The 19922-nt window shown below is 46.0% G+C and overlaps 1 protein-coding gene across 1 annotated transcript in view; it reads right to left on the bottom strand.

Annotated features, from left to right (window-relative positions):
* LOC145337405 (NACHT, LRR and PYD domains-containing protein 3-like) overlaps window positions 1–19922 on the bottom strand; it is a 64469-nt gene that overhangs the window by 12570 nt on the left and 31977 nt on the right. The window contains exons 6-7 of the mRNA XM_080182181.1: window positions 15179–16916; window positions 5081–5251 (exon numbers count right to left, since the gene is read on the bottom strand). Coding sequence (XP_080038307.1) covers window positions 5081–5251; window positions 15179–16916 — 1909 coding nt within the window. The remainder of the gene's footprint in view (window positions 1–5080; window positions 5252–15178; window positions 16917–19922) is intronic.

Raw genomic sequence — 19922 nt, 5'->3', positions numbered from 1 at the left:
ATCCACTCTACACTGACTCTCCGAAGATGCATCTTAACCAGGCCCACACAACTGCTTATCACTGGACATTTACCATGGCAAATCCACTGAAACTACACATCTTAGGACACTAAGGGATAATTTAGCATGGTCGATCCACCTAAGCTACACTAGTTTGGACTGTGGGAGAAACCAGAGTACCTGACAGAAACCCACACACACGGGGAGATCGTGCAAACTCCACAGGCAGTCACCAGAGGCCGGAATTAAACAAAGGTCCCTGATGTTGTGAGGCAGCAATGCTAACCACTGAGCCATCTTCAATTCTCCTCTGGAACTTCTGTTCAATGCCTTAAATCAATACAACTGATTATTGCCCCCTAAAACGAAAGAGAAAGATTTCTTTCTATAATTTGATAGAACTCCACATGGTTGTCCCCCAGCCTTCCCTGTCTGAGTAAAACACCAGGAGCATTGACATACAGAGGGATCTGTGCGTACTTGTCCACTGATCCCTGAAAGAGGTAACACAGGTGGATAACTTGGTCAACAAGGCATGCAGCATGCTTGCTTCATTGGCCAGGGCATCGAGTATAAAAGTTGGCAAGTTATGTGACAGCTGTATTAAACTTTAGTTAGGCCCAATATGGAATATTGAGTGCAGTGCTGATCGCCAGATAACCAGAAGGATGTGGATGCTTCGGAGAAGGTGCAAAGAAGGTTTACAAGGATGTTGCCTGGTCTGGTTAAGGTATGAAGAGAAGTTGAATAAACTCGGATTGTTTTCACTGGAAAGACAGAGACTGAGGGGTGACCTGATAGAGGCAAATACATGGTTGATAGTTGGAGTCTTTTCCCCAGGGTGGAAAGGTCAACCAGAAGACGGGATAGTTTGAAGGCAAGAGAGGGGAAGTTTCGAGGAGATGTGTAGGGAAAGTTTTCACAGAGGGTGGTGGGTGCCTCGAATGCACAGCCAGTGAAGTTGACGGAAGCAGGCACGAAAGAGTAAAAGGATGAGATGTGAAGGAATAGGACCTATAAAAGGTGAAGGGGGAAAATTTTGTGCGGAACCAGTAGAAATGGCAGAGGTGCTTAATAAATACTTTACCTCGGTATTCACTGTGGAAAATAATCTGGGTCGTTGTATTACAGGTTTGCGGCAGACTGAAAAGATTGAGTATGTGGATATTGAGAAAGAGGATGTATTGGAACTTTTAAATTCTATCAAGATAGACAAGTCGCTGGGACCGGATGGGATGTACCCCAGGTTACTGTGGGAGGTGAGGGAAGTGATTGCAGAGCCCCTGGTGATGATCTTTGCATTGTCGATGGAGACGGGAGAGGTTCCGGAGGATTGTGGGTGTGGTTCCTATTTTCAAGAAAGGGAACAGGGATAGCCCGGGAAATTACCGACTGGTGAGTCTGACCTCAGTGGTTGGTAAGTTGATGGAGAGGATTCTGAGGGACAAGATTTATGAGCATTTGGAGAGGTTTAGAATGATCAGGAATAGTCAGCCCGGCTTTGTCAAGGGCAGGTCGTGCCTTACGAGCCTGGTTGAGTTCTTTGAAAATGTGACTGAACACATTGACGAAGGAAGGGCGGTAGACGTGGTTTACATGGACTTCAGCAAGGCGTTTGATAAGGTCCCCCATGCAAGACTTCTTGAGAAGATGAGAGGGCATGGGATCCATGGGGCTTTGGCCTTGTGGATCCAGAACTGGCTTGCCTGCAGAAGGCAGAGAGTGGTTGTGGATGGGTCTTTTTCTGCATGGAGGTCAGTCACCAGTGGAGTGCCCCAGGGATCTGTTCTAGACCCTTGCTGTTTGTCATTTTCATAAGTGACCTGGATGAGGAAGTGGAGGGATGGGTTAGTAAGTTCGCCGATGACACGAAGGTCAGTGGTGTTGTGGATGGTCTGGAAGGATGTCAGAAGTTGCAGCGTGACATAGATAGGATGCAAGACTGGGCGGAGAAGTGGCAGATGGACTTCAACATGGATAAATTTGTGGTGGTCCATTTTGGCAGGTCCAATGGGATGCAGGAGTACAATATCAAGGGTAGGAGTCTTAGCTGTGTTGAAGAGCAGAAGGATCTTGGGGTCCAGGTCCACAGTACTCTTAAATCGGCCTTGCAGGTGGAGGATGTGGTCAAGAAGGCGTATGGTGTACTAGCCTTCATTAATCGAGGGATTGAGTTTAGGAGTCGGGAGGTAATGCTGCAACTTTATAAGACCCTTGTCAGGCCCCACTTGGAGTACTGTGCGCAGTTCTGGTTGCCTCACTATAGGAAGGACGTGGAAGCTATTGAAAGGGTACAGAGGAGATTTACAAGGATGTTGCCTGGATTGGGAGGCATGCCTTATGAAGATAGGTTGAGGGAGCTGGGACTCTTCTCCCTGGAGAGACGAAGGTTGAGAAGCGACCTGATAGAGGTTTATAAAATGTTGAGAGGAATAGATAGGGTGGACTCTCAGAGGCTATTTCCCAGGGCTGAAATGGTCGCTACGAGAGGACACAGATTTAAGTTGCTGGGGAGCAAGTACAGAGGTGATGTTAAGGGTAAGTTTTTCACTCAGAGGGTGGAGGGTGAGCGGAATGGGCTGCCGTCAGTGGTGGCAGAGGCGAACTCACTGGGTTCTTCTAAAAGACTTCTGGACTAGTACATGGGATTTCATGGGATTGAGAGTTACAGATAGGGCTGGTAGGTAGGGATATGATCAGCGCAACTTGTGGGCCGAAGGGCCTGTTTGTGCTGTTGTGTTCTATGAAACCAATGTTCAAGGTTTATCTCGATAGAAACATGAACGGGAGATGAACAGAGGAATAGAAACTGCAAATGAGCAACAAGTACTGGGTCTGAATAAGAATGAGTCACTGCCACAAGCTTGATGGGCCGAAGGGCCTGTTACTGTGCTGTATGGCTCTTTGTTCATCTTTGTATATGCATGTTAAAATCACCCGTGATTATTGCAGGATGTTTTTACAAGACCCCATTATTTTTCCTGTGTCAGAGATTCTGAATATGGTTAGGGGTGATTAAATGATTCCCACAAGTGACCTTTTAACTTTGTTAATTTTTATCTCGACCCAAACTGATTCTGCATCTTGATCATTGGAACTAAGTTCACCTCTCGCTGCTGTACTGTCATCTGTTACTAACAGCGAGACTCCACCACCATGTCCTGTCCTCCATTTACTGTCATCTATTCACTCTCCCCCCTTTCACAAATCAATGGATGCTGTGTCCGGGGAGAGCTGTACACATCCGAGGAGGAGGAGAGAACCTCAGAGGGTGCACCATAACATTATTCCCCCACACCCTCAACATAAGGATCTGTGGGACTGACATCCCATTGCTCAGGGATCAGAGAGAGAAGCAACAGGAGTCAGACAGAGAAGCAACAGGGTCACGTATCTAGATGGGTAGAGAACTGGCTTGCAAAGAGGAGTCAGAGAGTAGTAGTGGAGGGGTCTTTTTCTAGCTGGAGGTCTGTCACTAGTGGTGTGCCACAGGGCTCGGTACTGGGACCTCTTCTCTTTGTAGTGTATATAAATGATTTGGAAGAGGGAGTAGGTGGTGTGATCAGCAGATTTGCTGATGACACCAAGATGGCTGGATTGGCAGGCAGTGAGGAGCAGTGTCTGGCAATACAACGGGATATTGATAGGCTGGTTGATTGGGCAGATACGTGGCAAATGGAGTTTAATCCGGATAAATGTGAGGTGATGCACTTTGGCCGGAATAATGTAGGGGGGAGTTATATGATAAAGGGTAAGCCCGTAAGGAGTATAGAAACGCAGCGAGACCTGGGGGTGCAAGTGCACAAGTCTTTGAAGGTGGCAGTGCAAGTGGAGAGTGTGGTGAAGAAAGCCTATGGTATGTTAGCCTTTATAGGAAGGGGTATAGAATATAAGAGCTGGAGTCTAATGTTGCAGTTGCATAGAACGTTGGTTAGGCCGTATTTGGAGTACTGCGTCCAGTTCTGGTTGCCTTACTACCGGAAGGACATGGAGACTCTGGAGAGAGTGCAGAGGAGGTTTACCAGGATGTTGCCTGGTATGGAAGGACTGGGGTATAAGGAAAGATTGAAGAAATTGGGGCTCTTTTCCCTTGAAAGACGCCAACTGAGGGGGGATCTAATAGAGGTATATAAGATTGTGAAGGGTATAGATAGAGTAAACAGAGGTAAGCTATTTCCTATAATAGAGACACGTAGGACAAGGGGCCATGGACTTAAGGTGAGGGGGGAGCGGTACAACGCAGATATTAGAGGGAGGTTTTTCACACAGAGGGTAGTGGGGGTATGGAATGCTCTTCCAAGTAAGGTGGTGTAGGCAAACACGCTAGAGTCCTTTAAGAGTAACATAGACAGGCACATGAGTGGGTTGGAGATGGGTGGATATCGGAGATTGTTTTAAATAAGGGTCATTAGCATTGGGGCGTCCCTGGTAATATAAATGGATCTGGTATGATAATGATGTTTTTTCTCTTTTCATTCACTGGTTTTAGTCGGTCCACCTCGTGTCCAACGAGGGGCATACACGCGATGGGTCATACTGGGACTGCTCTTGGTTGTTCGAGATTGGTCTAGTGCTTCATGTCGTTAGTGTGTGCCTAAACTGGACAAGATACTGGGCAAGACGACAGCTCAGTGACTATCGCTGATTGCTGTGCAGACACATGGATTTGGGCCGGTGTCTGTGGGAGTTTGCGCATTCTCCCCATGCTTGCGTGGGTTTTCTCCGGGTGCTCCGGTTTCCTCCCACACCCCAAAGATGTGCTGTTAGGCTGATTGGCAGGAATAAATTGTCCCTAAATCAGATTCCCTCAATGTGGATGGCCATAAAACATTGACAGGGGTCGTGGGTGGAGAGGGGGACTGGTGGTGTTGGGATGGCAGTGCGGGCTCGTTGGGCCGAAGGGCCTGTTTCCCGGGCTGTTTTTGTTCTTTTGTTCTTTATTCAGAGGAAAAGCAGTTTTCCTTATTCATAACTGACGCCAATAGTAATGGGCAGTGTTTTTATACAAATACCAGTGGTGAAATTATATTGTTGAATATTCAGTTATTATAAACACAATCTCATACAGGCTACTACTTACTTCAGTTTCTGTATTTTACAGTCTGGATTCCACAGAGCCACAGACAGCCATTTCACTCCTGAATCTCCCAGTTTATTGTCACCCAGATTCAGATCTATCAGTGAGCGGTTTGTACTGAGAGCAGAGGCCAGGTCCTTGGCACAAGAATCGGTGAGATCATTACGATTCAGACTGGAGATCGGAGAGAGAAAAATAACAGGAATCAGGGTAAATCCCCAGTGTTTTTAAGAATAAGATCATTAACAATAATAATGTACAGTGCAGGACATTCAAGAAACACAACATCAGTTCACACAAAAGGCAAAATTATATTAATGCTGTAAATCTGAAATATGAATAAATATGTTGGAAACTCTCATCAGATCAGGCAATATCTGTGAAGACAAACAGATTTAGTTTCAGTTCAATTAGCTAAAATTAGAAATTGGAAGTAGCAGTGAATTAAATTGTTTTAAGTGACAGGGAGCTGGGGATGGGCGGGTGACAAGGAAAGAACAAAATGGAAGTGCCGGAGTGATTAAATGACAAAAAGGATGATGGTGAAAGGGAAGAGCACAGGATTCCCATGTCCGTACCCTGAGTCACAGGGAGGGACATGGGATGGTCAGTGGCTCAGGAATGGAGTGTGTGGTGGGGTTGAAGATGATGAGAGAGAAACCTTTTTCACACTGCCAGTGGTTCGGTTCTGGAATTACAGCCGGGAACTGTGGTGGAGGTCGGCTGTATCGAAGCTGTCAGAAAGGAATTAGATGATTATTTGAATAGAAACATTGAGCAAGGATACGAGAAAAAGGCTGGAGAATGACACACATTCCTAATGCTAATTTGGTGAGCTGGTATAGACACGATGGGCCAAATGGCCTCATTGTGAACCGTAACAATTCTGTGAAGATAATGGTTGGAAATGTATCGATATTTCAGCTGGAAGTTGGTGATGTTGCCGTGTGGACAGTGTTCGTATCCATAGTCCTCAATGAAATATTAATATTTCTCCCCAATAGAGAGAGAGACAATTTGTTCCATGTAGCTTCAGGGACACAACTTAGTAAACGTGGGGCACTGGGAGGAGGTGGGACTCCATGAACCCCACAGCCGGTACGAGGACCAAACCCTCAACATTAGCATCATTCCACATCACACTCCAGACACCAAACCAACTGAACTAACCAACCCCACACATAACCAGAACGGGCGCATTAATATCTGACAGGTTAGGGGAATCCGTCCACTCAGGCAGCACAGGCAGAATCACAGAATTGTTATAGAGCAGAAGGAGGCCACTCGGCCCATTGTGTCTGCACTGACTCTCCGAATGAGCAACTAAGTGTCATTCCCCCAAAACCCTGTGTATTCCAGAGCTTCACCACTGGCTGCAGGGGAAGATCCCATTCAGGCAAAGCTGGCACCAGATTTAAAGGCAGCCAGCAGCACTTTTAAAGACTCTGAAGGGAGCAGTGAGGGAGCCCTGGTTAATGAACAAAGGGCTGAAATGGCAGAAGGCAGATTAAACCCAATTCACTGACACTTCCCTGGAAATTCTCAAGGCTATATCGGTTTGGAGGGAGGTTCTGTTCCCTCAGGACTGGAGGAGGAGACCTGTCACATCAACCCAAGCAAGTCTGGATAGAAACTGCTGAGCCAGCACGTGGCTGCAGTGAGGCAAAAGGATCAATAACCTGATATGTTCTGACAAGGTGAGCGTTAAACTTACAGGCTGATCTGTGAATAAGGATGGAAGAGAAATTGGTTGGAGATGTTCTTTCCACAGACACTGGCAATGTCCAAACAGCAGCATCAATCTTCAGGAACATGTCAGCCTCTCTGTGAAGGGTTCCGGTCAGTCAGAGATGACTGCTGTACTGCCCACACTGAGTGACCATCCTGGTGGGCCCATGATGGGCAGTCTGGCAGCACCATAGGCTTGTGTGTGTCTTTGATGGGTGAGTAACAATGGAAATTTATGTGCTTGTAGAAGAGGGCACAGAGCGTCAGAGAAGGAGCCAAGAGTGAGTGTGTCTGGATTGTGTTATCCTTATGCCAATGGAGGATGAAGTGCTGGAGCTGGGAGACCTGGAGGCTAGGTGGGGAATCGCTGATGGTGAGATGGGTTGTGGATCCAGAGAGAGTGAGGGAGTGAGTGATGGGCACAGGAGAGGCTCTGCTGCTGAGTCCAAAACCTGGTGCTTGTGTGTTCACCATTGGTCAGATGGAGCTCTGGGTTAGGAACCGTCTCCAGGACATGTTGGAATGTGCATTACCCTCTAACATTCTTCAGTCTCTCAAATCAACAGTTGTGGTGAGCGGGAGACGGGTGTGCAGCTCTGAAGATGAGGAGGGGTTGTCAGAGGATGGATTGTCATATTATTCCCCAGAACATCCGCCAGAGCAGATACTGTCTCACACGAGTAGCAACGGGGTTACAATCTGGCAGCACAGGACAGCACACACAAACCCGAGCAGCTGATGGAGGCAGCAATAGCTGAGTTCACTCACACTCTTGAGGGGAGAGGGCAGAGCCAGCTTGTGGAAGGTGAAATGTGACTGGAATCTTTAACAATGCAGCAGATACTGGAGCTGCAGTGTAAGGTATTTTAACACCCGGTGGAGTTTCCAAAGGCTGTATGTATCCATACACAAAGGATGGAGGAGTCAATCCAGACCAGCAGTGTTACCATGTCTCAGGTATGAGCACAAATAACATCCTCCACAGAGAGATTGGTGACCTTCATGGAGAGTCACATCCAGCCTATCACCCACAGCAAATACACATGAGCTGCATGTTCTCACCACCTCCAGGAGCTCTGTGGAACACGGGCTGTGGGAGGGGTGGGAAAATGTGCCTGGAGTCACTGTCAGGACTTCCCAGCTGAACAAGGAGTGTCCAGTTTGGCCTGAATGGATAGAAGAGCGGCTGCCTGCAGCATTTGGGAGCTCCTCTCAGGATGGCCCTGGTGTGGGCAGTGGGTCCTCTTCTGTTCCGACTGTAACAGAAACACCTCATGAAGCTATGATGATGGAGACAACTCCAGCATCTGTGCAGAGGATTCACAGTCGGCTGGATCCTTCCAGGACTCAGGAAATCCGAGGACAAAGGCCACTGTCATCGAAATTCCCCGAGGAGAGAGATAAAGATCCTGCCTGTAGCTCAGTAGAAAGTGTGGGGATGAGGATGGATGTCATGGTGGGGTTGCTTCCTTGGGTTTCACAGTGTTATACTTTGTTGTTACCGGTCACTTTGTTATTTTGTATTTTCAGTAAATTCAGAGATGGAACACCACTAAATAAATCCTTCACCATATTACTGGGTCTTTAACAGTTCACTGGGAATGTGAGATGGGAAATACAGCACTGAATGAGCTCAATACAATTCCAATGTCTTTGTTTCATGTAGTGACGGCTCCAGGGAAATTATAAAACATTCACAGAAACAGTAACAGTGCTGGAGATGGTGGAAGATTTATTACACTGAATGGCTGTGTGAGTTAAGGTCCATGGAGAACATGTCTGTATTACTGAATCTCCATCCTCCCTGACACATATCCCATGTCCCTGGCCTGTGGTCCATGGGGTTCCTCATCATGAAGCATCTGGTCAACACTGTATTGCATCACACTTTGTTCAAAGCTTCTCCACTCTAACTCCAGGTTGTAGAGAACACAGCACAACACCAGGACAGTGAGACCCTCGCTGGGTATATTGAATAGTTCCACCAGATCTATCTTTAGAATTCCTCTGGCCTGTGCAATGGTCACACAATTTGTTCTGTAGCAGCTGTTTTCTCTCTCCTCTGTGACGGTGTTTGGGTTACACACAGGCACAATTACCCATCCCTTCAGTGGGTAGCGCTGGTCTTTATTAATTATTTCAGGGGATGATGGTATCACGGGCAATGTAAACACTTGCAGCCCATCCCCAATTGCCCTTGAGAAGGAGGTGGTGAGCCGCCATCTTAAATTCTGCACAGCATCTGGTACAAAATCTGGCAGGCTTTTTCCTAGATTGGAGACAAATATCACGAGGGGCCATGAGCTTAGGGTGAGGGGGGAGAAGTATAATTTGGATGCTAGAGGGAGGTTTTTCACACAGAGGGTCGTGGGGGTATGGAATGCACTGCCAAGTAAGGTGGTGGAGGCAGGCACGCTGGAGTTGTTTAAGGTTTACTTAAATAGGCACATGAGCGAAACAGGGATGGAGGGTTGTAGGAAATGGTTTTAAATAAGGATCAGAGCCTCGGGATGTTCCTGGAAATCTAATGCTACATGAGTTGATGTTTTGTCTCTTTTACTCCGCAGGTGTGTCGGTCCACCTTGTTGTCTACCGAGGGGCATGCACACGGTGGGTCGTGCGTGGGCTGCTCTTGGATGTTTCGAGAGTGGCCTAGTACTTCACGTCATTTGTGTATGCTTAAAACTGGACCAGCAGATGGGCACCACAACAGCTCAGTGACTATCACCGTTTGTTGTGCAGACACATGGATTTGGGCCTGTGTCTGTGGGAGTTTGCGCATTCTCCCTGTGGTTGCATGGGTTTCCTCCGGGTGCTCCGGTTTCCTCCCACATCCCAAAGATGTGCTCTTAGGCTGATTGGTGTAACAAATTGTCCCTAAATTATTCTCCCCTGAATCTGGTTTCCAATGGGGGTACCATAAGCATAGACACGGGTCAAGGGAGGTGTAGGAAAAATACATTGTTAAGATGGCGGCGCGGGCTCGTTGGGCCGAAGGGCCTGTTTCCCGTGCTGTGTTGTTCTTTGTAAAACCGTTAGGAAGGGATATCCTGGATTCTGATCCCACATTAGTGATGGAAAAGCAATATATTCCAAGTCAGAATGGTGTGTGGTTTGGAAAGAAATCTGTAGCTGGTTGGTGTTCCATCCTTCTGATATCCTTGCCCATCTCAGTTATGGATAGTGCCTGTTTGGATGATGCTGTCTCAGGAACCTTGGTGAGCTGCTCCATTCCACCTTGTATGTGGTAAAATCCTGCCACTGTGTGTCAGTGGTAGAGACAGTCAATGTTTAATTTGGTGAATGGCCAGCTGATCCAGTGGCTCCTTTTCCCTGGATGAGCTTCTTCAGTGTTTCTGAACCTGTATCAGTCCAACAAGATGAGTGGATTCCATCACACTGCTGACTTGTGCCTTTGGCAACAATTTGGGAGACAGGAGGCAAGTTCCTCATCTCCGAATTCCCAGACTGTGATCTACCCTTGGAGTCACAGTGTTTACAGTTCAGCGTCTGTTCAATGGTCCCAGTGCGACCCCCACCACTCAGGATGTTGACGGTCGAGGATTCAGTGATGGTGCTGCCATTCAGTGTAAAGGGAATATGGTTTTGATTCCCTTCTGTTGGAGATGGTCCTTCCCTGGCATTTGTGTGGTGAAACATTATTTGCCATTTCTCAGGTTAAGTCTGAACGTTCTTCAGACCTTAAGACTCTAGCTCTGTCGAAGAGTCACCCAGATTCGAAGGGTTCGCTGTTCCCTCTCCACAGAAGCTGTCAGGATGCTGGGATTTTCCAGCATTTTCTGTTTTGTTCAGGTCTTGCTGTTTATGGACATGGACTGCTTCAGTATCTGAGGAATTGTGAACAGTACTGAGCATTGTACAATCATTAGTGAGCATCCTCACTCTGACCTTATAATGGAAGGAAGGACATTGATAAAGCAATTGAAGGTGGTTGGGCTTCGGACATCACCCTGAGGAACTCCTGCAGTGATGATCATGAGGCATTGGAAGGATTCCACATTTTCTGATGATCAAGAGCAGACTGATGGAGTAGTAATTCACCAGATTGGATTTGTCCTGCTTTTTTCCCCATTGTCCGGTAGATCCAGTGTTGTAACTGTACTGGAACAGCTTGGCTCGGAGAATGGTTAGTTATGGAGCACAATTCTTCAGTACCATTGCTGGGGTACTGCCAGGCTGACAGATTTTGCAGTACGCAGTGCCTTCAGTCATTTCTTTACCTCACATAGTGAATCAAACTGATATCTGTAATGCTGGGAACCTCAGGAGGAGGCTGAGATTAATCATTCTACTCAGCACTTCTGGCTGAAGATGGCACTGATGCTCTGGGTTCCCTCATCAGTAATGATGGAATTCTTGTGGTATGTTTACAGAATCATACAATTCCCACAGTGTAGAAGGAGGCCCTTTGGCCCATCGAGTCTTCACCAATTCTTTGAAAGAATATCATATCCAGGCCCTATCTCTGGAGCTCCACATATCGGACTCATTAATCCCCCGAAACTACACACCCTGAGACACTTAGGGACAATTTAGCATAGCCAATCAACCGAACTTGCAGATCTCTGGACTGTGGGAGAAAATTGGAGCACCCAGAGGGAACCCGCACAGACACTGGGAGAACGTGCAAACTCTACACATGATGTCACCCAAGGCTGGAATTGAACCCTGGTCCCTGGCGTTGTGAGGCAGCAGCGTTAACCACTGTGCCACCAGGTTGCCTAATGTAAACGACATGTCCAACATTTGTGGCATGTCTAACGCTATTTCTGACTGGATATGGTAAGACAGTAAACCTCTAATTTGATCCATTGGTTTTGGTATGATGGAGCTCGGTCTATCATATGCTACATCCGCTCCGTGGTCTGGTGGCCGTGTGCTGGAGCTTCACATCTCATTTTTAGATAAAGCCAATTCTCATTTGGTGATATATGTAAAGAGAATGAATCATAGTAACAGAGTACTGGTTGCTGGGGAAAGCCCACTGTCAGCTTCCTGTAAATGAAAAGGTACAGTTCACCTCTCCTGCCTGTTTCCTGTCAGGATGTGGAGATGCCGGCGTTGGCCTGGGGTAAACACAGTAAAAAGTCTGACAACACCAGGTTTCAGTCCAACCGATTTATTTGATAGTAAACTCACAAGCTTTCGGGTTAGCCCCTTCGTCAGGTGAATGGAGAGTTCTGGCCTCAGACAGAGTGTATAAAGCACAGACAGTTTACAGATTACTGATTAGAATGCGAATCTTTACACCTAACCTGCTGTTCAAATCCTAAAGTGGCTGACAATGTGAGTGGAAGGAGCATTGAGCGCAGGTTAAAGAGATGTGTATTGTCTCCAGACAGTACAGTAAGTGAGGTTTTGCAAACCGAGGCAAGTCACAGGGGTTACAGATAGTGCGACATGAACCCAAGATCCCTGTTGAGATCGTCCTCATGTGTGCAGAACTTGGCTATCAGTCTCTGCTCAGTGACACTCAGATAACTTCATGTCCAGCCTGCCTTTGTCTCTTTTATTTCATGGTCTCCAACTTTGCTCCTAAGCTGATTATATGTCTACCAATAGTGGATAGTGTTTTTAATAACACAAATACTGATAGCAATGGTATATTTAGTATCGCTATTTATGTTATGAAAAACAATGTCCAATATTAATAGGGACATGATTCAGACTATGGATTATTACTTACGTGGAGAAAAACTGCAGCAGGCGACAGTGCAGAGGGACCTGGGGGTCCTTGTGCATGAGTCGCAAAAACCCAGCTTGCAGGTGCAGCAGGTGGTCAGGAAGGCACATGGGATGCTGGCCTTCATAGCAAGGGGGATTGAATATAAAAGTAGGGAGGTCTTGCTGCAGCTGTATAGGGCACTGGTGAGGCCGCAGCTGGAGTACTGTGTGCAGTTTTGGGCGCCGTACTTACGCAAGGATATTTTGGCCTTGGAGGGAGTGCAGAGGAGGTTTACTAGGCTGATGCCGGAGTTGAGGGGGTTGAGCTATGAGGAGAGGCTGAATAAACTAGGCTTGTACTTGTTAGAGTTTAGAAGGGTAAGTGTAGGTAGCAGCTAATAAAGAATACAGAATCTTGGGCTTCACTGTTATGAAATAGTTTTATGTTTGTGGGCATTGGACAATAATACCTGAGTTTAAGTTTAGTTTGTGTTTCTGTGCTTGTGAGCTCAGAAAGGGCCAAAACTTTAATTTCCCTTCATGTTAAACAAAGCTGCCTGTCTGGTTTCACTTTAAACTGTCCCTGCATTTTAATTGAAGGGTTACAATACTGTAAGAGTTATAGAGGTTAAAAAAAAGGTTGCTTATATTCAGAGGCCCACAATGAATGATAGAAACACTGAGTTTCAGTTGTAACCAGTTAACCCAAGAAGCAAGACGGTGTTCACAGAGGCTGCCAGTAGAGGCAGGGCAATGCAGGGATTCAGAAAGCAGAACCCAAAAGATAAATCACCGTCAGAAACCAAGAAGGGAAAGAGGAGTGTCAGGAAGATAGAAATCAAAGTGACAATAAAACCTGAACCTGAACAAGCTACTGCTCCTGAAGTTAAAGAGAGGAGCAGAGAGAGGCTCCCAGTTACAGAGCTGCTAAATGCGGACATGGTAAAGTTTGCTCACGAGAATCCAGACATCTGATATCATCCTAAAGTTGGTGACACCTTCATACAGTCAAGAGGAGCTGTATACTGTTGGCCTGGCTGAGTATGGAGGAATACTGAAAGGAAACATTGAAATATTGGAGGGGGATCCTTGGTGAAGGCATCTGAGAGAAAGTGTTGTTTGGGAAAGGATTCCAAAGGCTGTTTTTCCCCTGGAGTGGAGTTTCTGGAGCAGAAGGAAGAGTCCCAGTGAGACGAGTTTTCTCACATTGTTACAAACATTTGGGGGGATTTGATGAGGAATCCACTGCAGTTACTTTGGGCGGCATCTGTCACTTGGTTTCAGAGATGGGGTAGCTGACCATGGGTGGCTTGTTGGTTTACACTGACTGTGTACTTGCTGAGAACATTAAAGTATAAGATCTATTCTGTAACTCGTGTCATCCCTACAGATCTGCAGACACCTGTGAAGTTAGATGGGTGAAGTAGTGGGGCATTGTAGTTTTTTCTTAACAAAGGTTTTAGTCTTTTGTTAAAAGTTAATCGACTGCCTTGTTATTCTGTTCATCTACATTTCTAAATAATAAATAAAAGTCACGATTTACTAAGCCGGTGTTCTGCTCTTAGACCTGACTGTCCAGGCATCAGCTGGGATCATAACATTGTCAATAGGGGCATAGAATACAAGAGCAAGGAGGCTGTGCCAAATCTGAAAAAAGATCTCACTGCACCGTGTCATACTTTAGGAAGGCTTAGAACACATTGGAGAGAGTGCTGAAGATGTTTACAAGATTGGCTACAAGGATGTGAAACTTAAGTCACGAGGATCGATTGGAGAGGTTGTTCTCCTTGGAAGAATGCTAAGAGGAGATTTGAAATATTCAAAATAGTGATGGTGCTGGACAGAGCAGGTAGCAAATCAAAATTTGCTGTTTGGACAAGGATCAACATGATTTAAATTGATTTGCAAAAGATACAAATACAGTGTGAAAAAAACTTTTTTTTTAAACACAGTGGTTCAGGTTTTATGAGGCTGCAGTGAGAGAGAAAACTGGTGGGCTGCTGTAACCTAACAGGGAGGTTTATTTTACATAACTGCCCACTGTAAAGTTTAATACAAGACTGAACTTCCACTTCAACCCTGACTGATGTCACCGGTGATCACATGAATTATAAAGGGACACTGTCCGATATAACACACACCAACTATAATACATAAGAGAGGCAGCGTATAGGAAAATAATCCTGATAATAATTAGCTACAAACTGTAATCTGTACTGAACACAGAAACAATTTTTTTTCTAGCATCGTACATAATCAGATGGTTTTTGTTGGGAGAGTGAAATATTTATTTTTAAATTTTGTAGGGAGGCCTTTACACCTCTAATTATTTAAAATGTATCCCAATAATGCTTTCATTCACTCAAGGAATGTGATCATCGCTGGTGTTGCCAACATTTACTGCCCATGCCCATTTACCCACGAGAATCTGCCTTCTTGAAATGATGTAGTTTTATCAGAGAATCATAGATTTATTACAGGTTCAGAATGAGGCCAATCGGCCCATCATGTCTGCAGCTGCTCTGAAATGAGCATTATTACTCTGCACCATTCTCCCACACTTTCTCTGTGACCATTGGACATTGTTTCCCTCTCGACTTCCTCAACTGAACATGTCTCTGTTTTATTAGAACAAAGGAAATGGTTTCTCAATGAAAATATCAGGGACGAGATGAATCAAACAGTTACCTCAACTCCTGACACTTGTGCAGAACGGGTCCCAGCCGCTGGAGCCCTTCACACTGAATGTAGCATTCCTCCAGATCGAGGTGTTTTATTGTACCACAGAGTCCAATGACATGAGACAGGACTGTACAGTCAATCGGGGTCAGTCGCAATCCACTAAATGAAAGTGTTTTCACAGATCCCACTGTGTTCTCAGCCAGTGCTTTATTCTGAGACTCAAACAGGTAGTGGAATGTGTTCAGGAGCTTCCTTTTCCCAGTTTCAGTCTCTGTGTCTCCAATCTGCCCTTCAACCTTCTCCTTCACCCAGTCAATCACTCGGCAGGTTGCTTGATGAAGAAATGGACCCAGAAACTCCTCCAGGGGTCGAGCTGACTGTGGGGAGGACAGACCAGCAACAAAACGGAGAAATATCTCAAATCGCCCATCTTTCTCTCTGTGGGCTTCACTGAGGAGTTTCCCGATCTCCCCGGGATCTGGAGTCAGGAATTGTGTGAGTGCAGATACAAACTCTTGGATGGTGAGATGTGGGAATGTATAAACCACACTCTGAGCAGAATCATCTCTCTCCAAAAGTTCCATCAGGAACCCAGACAGGAACTGGGAAGGTTGTAGATCGTACTCAATCAAATCTCCATTTCCAAACACAATCTTCTTCTTGGAGACTCCTGTGTAGGCCATCTCACCAAGCTTCAGTAACACATCACGGGGGTTTTCAATCTCTCGGCCATGGTTTTTCAGAGTGTTGTAAATATAGTAGGAATATAGTTGGGTGATGGTCTTGGGAACTTGCTGCTGTTTCCTGTCTCTTTGTGTAAAGAAGGGACCCAGTGACAGAGCGAGGATCCAGCAGTAGGAAGGGTTGTAACACATGGTGTACAGGATCTCGTTCTCTTTCACGTGTTTGAAAACAGCTGCTGCCACCGTCTGGTCTTCAAAAAACTTGTTGAAATATTCCTTCCGTTCATCACCAACAAATCCCAGGATTTCAGCCCAGACACTGATCTCAGCCTTTTCTAATAACTGTAATGCAGTGGGGCGGCTGGTCACTAGCACTGAACATCCTGGGAGCAGCTTGTGCTGTATTAAACTGTACACAATGTCAGACACTTCACACCAGCATTCAGGATCTGTGCACATGAACTGAGGTTCTGTATTTCTCCGATTGTCAGCAAAATCAATCGTGTCCTTGAATTCATCCAAACCATCGAATATAAACAGCAATCCCTCTGGGTTCTTCCAGAGCTCTCCCAGGATATTCCCAAAGTAAGGATACTGATCCAATATCAGATTCCTCAGGTTTATTCTATAGTTAATAGTGTTCAAATCCCGGAATTTAAAACTGAAGACAAATTGAAAGTGCGGGTATATTTCCCCAGTGGCCCAGTCATAAACAATCTTTTGTACCATTGTTGTTTTTCCAATTCCCGGGACTCCGCTCACTGCTGCTGAATTCCCACATTTGGATTTTCTCAGGGAAAAGCTGCTCTGAAACAATTGATCAGTTCGGATTTTTTCCAGTTCTCTCCGGAGATGTTTCTCTCTCCATTCTTCATGGTCTCGGCCTCTTGCCAGCAGTTCATGTTCGACAAGTCTCCGATCTCGAACAGCGGAAATAACCGTTAGCTCAATATATCGATCAACCAGCTGGAAAATCTTAACCTTCTCCTTTATGAGGATAGTGTTCACTCTCAGTGTTTCAGTTTGTACCCGGAGTGTCTCCTTGTGTTTCTGTTGGAGATCTTCAATCAGAACAGAGATAAAATGTTAGTTACATTAAGACACTGTCTTTGCTGATTTGAGGGATTTATTTTACACTGTCAGTCAAGGTTTGAGTAGGATATAAAATTGAGTTATTGGAAACCTCATTTGACAATGATTAATTTCCATTTAAAGTTTCAGATCATCACTTAATTCCAATATTTCTATAACATGTTGGGGGCGAACATCTAAATGTCGAATGTGTATAAAAACTGGAGTAAATCATGCTGGACTTTTCAGCGGGAGTTTCAGAATGAATCTCCCACAATCTGTGCACAGCAGAGTGGACGGAGCTTATTCCGGTTGGAGAGACCGGCAGCATCACGCTGAGCGGCCACTGTGCGTGTGATGATCTGTCAGCGCAGAGATCGACGCATGGGTAGTGGCCCCACCATGGGGGCGGCCAACATTTCTCCCCCCCGACACGTCCTGACACCCTCCCCACCCCCCGCCACCCCAGCAGACTTACCCCGCTGTAAACTTGACACCCCCCAGAAGGCTGATCCCCCCTCCCCACCCTGATGGCCAGCCCCAGTCGCTGTCCTCCCTCCCTCCATCACTCAGCCTGAATGCAGAGTGGAAGCGGGACTCCCCACTCTCACTCCCACAGGCCCGATCCTCATTAGGCCCCGAACCCTTGGCACTCTTCAATACCCACTAGGCAGTGCCAAGGTGTCCTGGACATTAGCATTTTGCCCCTTTGGCAGTGCCGGGGGCCCAGGCTGGCAATGCCCAGGGTACCCCAGCCACCTCCAACCTCCTGGAGACCTCAATGTCATCCCCTTCACTCCAGTGGGGTCTGGTCTCCAGCTCCCTGCAAATGGGAAGTTCTACAAAACCCCTTCTGATGTGAGGGGGTGGCAGGGCGAGAGGCTAGAGGGCCTGGAAATTTCAGTGCTGGGCCCTCTAATGACTTTTAAGCAGATTCAAATGCTCATTGTAATAATTTATACAGCTCCACGCCGATCTCTCTGGCACAGAGCTGACGGTGCCTGAAATCCAGCTGCGGGAGACACATGCAGGCGATGGCCCCCAGCGGGGAGCCTGTGAAACGGCTCTGCACCGGTCTCCTGCACTATAAAAACAGCACAGCGAGCTGGGAGAATCACCCGCATTGATTTTACAAAGGTGATGTTTTAACTCTGATGGTTAATACTTTCCTCCCTGCCCTTATTATAGACATCTCATTGGTAGATCTTGATTATATAGCAGTCAACATAGTTTGTGAACTAGTCAGAGCTCCCAATCTGCTGCAGGAATGGTAAGTGGGATATTAGAGACTGTGTGGGAGCGGGAGAGACTGTAACTGTTCAGGAGTCTCACTGTTACTGTGTGTAAACTTCAACTTTCACTGCCATTTATAAACAATCGCTAGTTTTGCATCAAGCTCAGATATTTTTTCCCTCAGATTACTGCTTCAGATCAATGTTCAGTTGTGTGAACATCAGCAGTTAGTCTTAGAAAAGGAGGTGACAAAAGTGATTGAGGAAGGAAGGGCCGTGGATGTCGTTTAAATGCATTTTAGTAAAGCATTTGATAAGGTCCCTCATGGCAGGCTGGTGCAAAAGATTAAATCTCACGGGATCAAAGGTGAACTAGCTAGATGGATACAGAACTGACTTGGCCATAGAAGACAGAGGGTAACAGTGGAGGGGTCTTTTTCTGATTGGAGGTTGGAGACTAGTGGTGTTCCGCAGGGCTCTGTACTGAGACCATATAAATGATGTGGAAGATGATGTAGCTGGTCTGATTAGTAAGTTTGCGACGACACAAAGATTGCTGGAGTTGTGGATAGTGATGAACATTCAAACATAGAACAGTACAGGCCCTTCATGTTGTGCCAAGCTATGTCCGAACCCAACATCAAGCTATCCCACTCCCTACCATTCTGGTCAGAGAATACAGCAGGATATAGATAGGCTGGAAAATTGGGCAGAGATGGGATTTAATCCAGATAAATGTCAAGTGATGCATTTTGGTAGATCGAGTGCAGGAGGGAGCTACACAATAAATGGCAGAACCATCAGGAGTATAGACACACAGAGGGATCTGGGTGTGCAAGTTCACAGATCCTTAAAGGTGGCAACACAGGTGGAAAAATGGCAAAGAAGGCATAAAGCACGCTTGCCTTTATTGGACAGGGCATAGAGTAAAAAAAATATGATGTTGCAGCTATATAGGTTAGGCCACATTTAGAATATTGACAATTCTGGTCCCCACACCAGCAGAAGGACGTGGAGTCTGTGGAGAGAGTGCAGAAAAGGTTTACCAGGATGTTGCCTGCTATGGAGGGTCACAGCTATGAGGTGATATTGAGTAAACTATGGTTGGAAAGACAGAGGTTAAGGGGTGATCTAATAGAAGTTTATAAAATTATGAAGGGCAAACATAGGGTGAACAGTTGGAAGCTTTTACCCAGGTTGGAAATGACAAACACAAGAGGTCACAAGTTCAAGGTAAGGGGGGGTGGGGGGTGAGGTTCAATACAGATATGGGTGGGATGTATTTTACACAGAGGATGGTGGGGGTCTGGAATGCACCACCAAGCAAGGTGGGTGAGGCAGACTTGTTTGGATCATTTAAGACTTATCTAGATAGCCACATGAGCAGACTGGGAATAGGGGGATGCAAAGAAATGGTCTAGTTAGGAACACATGATCTGTGCAGACTTGGAGGGCCGAAGGGCCTGTTCCTGTGCTGTATTGTTCTTTATTTGTTATTTATCAAATATTTTTCTGACGTTAAATTCTGTTGCATGAAATGGTAAAGTTCAATATTCCTTCCCAGCCCACCCAAGCGTTTAGCCCAATGTGGGGTAAATCAGAGCCAGCAACTCACACACTTATCAGTCTGATGTATATTGTCTGGTGGATGATGCAAGGGAAAATATAAGATATTATTTTTGATCACTGGGAAAAGGGAGATATTCACAATACACATTCTACAATAAATAGATTGTGCTGGAGTTTACTGTGAAATTGAGTCTA

This window comes from Carcharhinus amblyrhynchos, unplaced genomic scaffold (genome assembly GCF_965287045.1).
Source record: "Carcharhinus amblyrhynchos unplaced genomic scaffold, sCarAmb.v2.hapA scaffold_48, whole genome shotgun sequence".
Taxonomy (NCBI): domain Eukaryota; kingdom Metazoa; phylum Chordata; class Chondrichthyes; order Carcharhiniformes; family Carcharhinidae; genus Carcharhinus; species Carcharhinus amblyrhynchos.
Note: the sequence above shows the minus strand (reverse complement) of the source record. Positions and strands in the feature narration are given on the sequence as shown.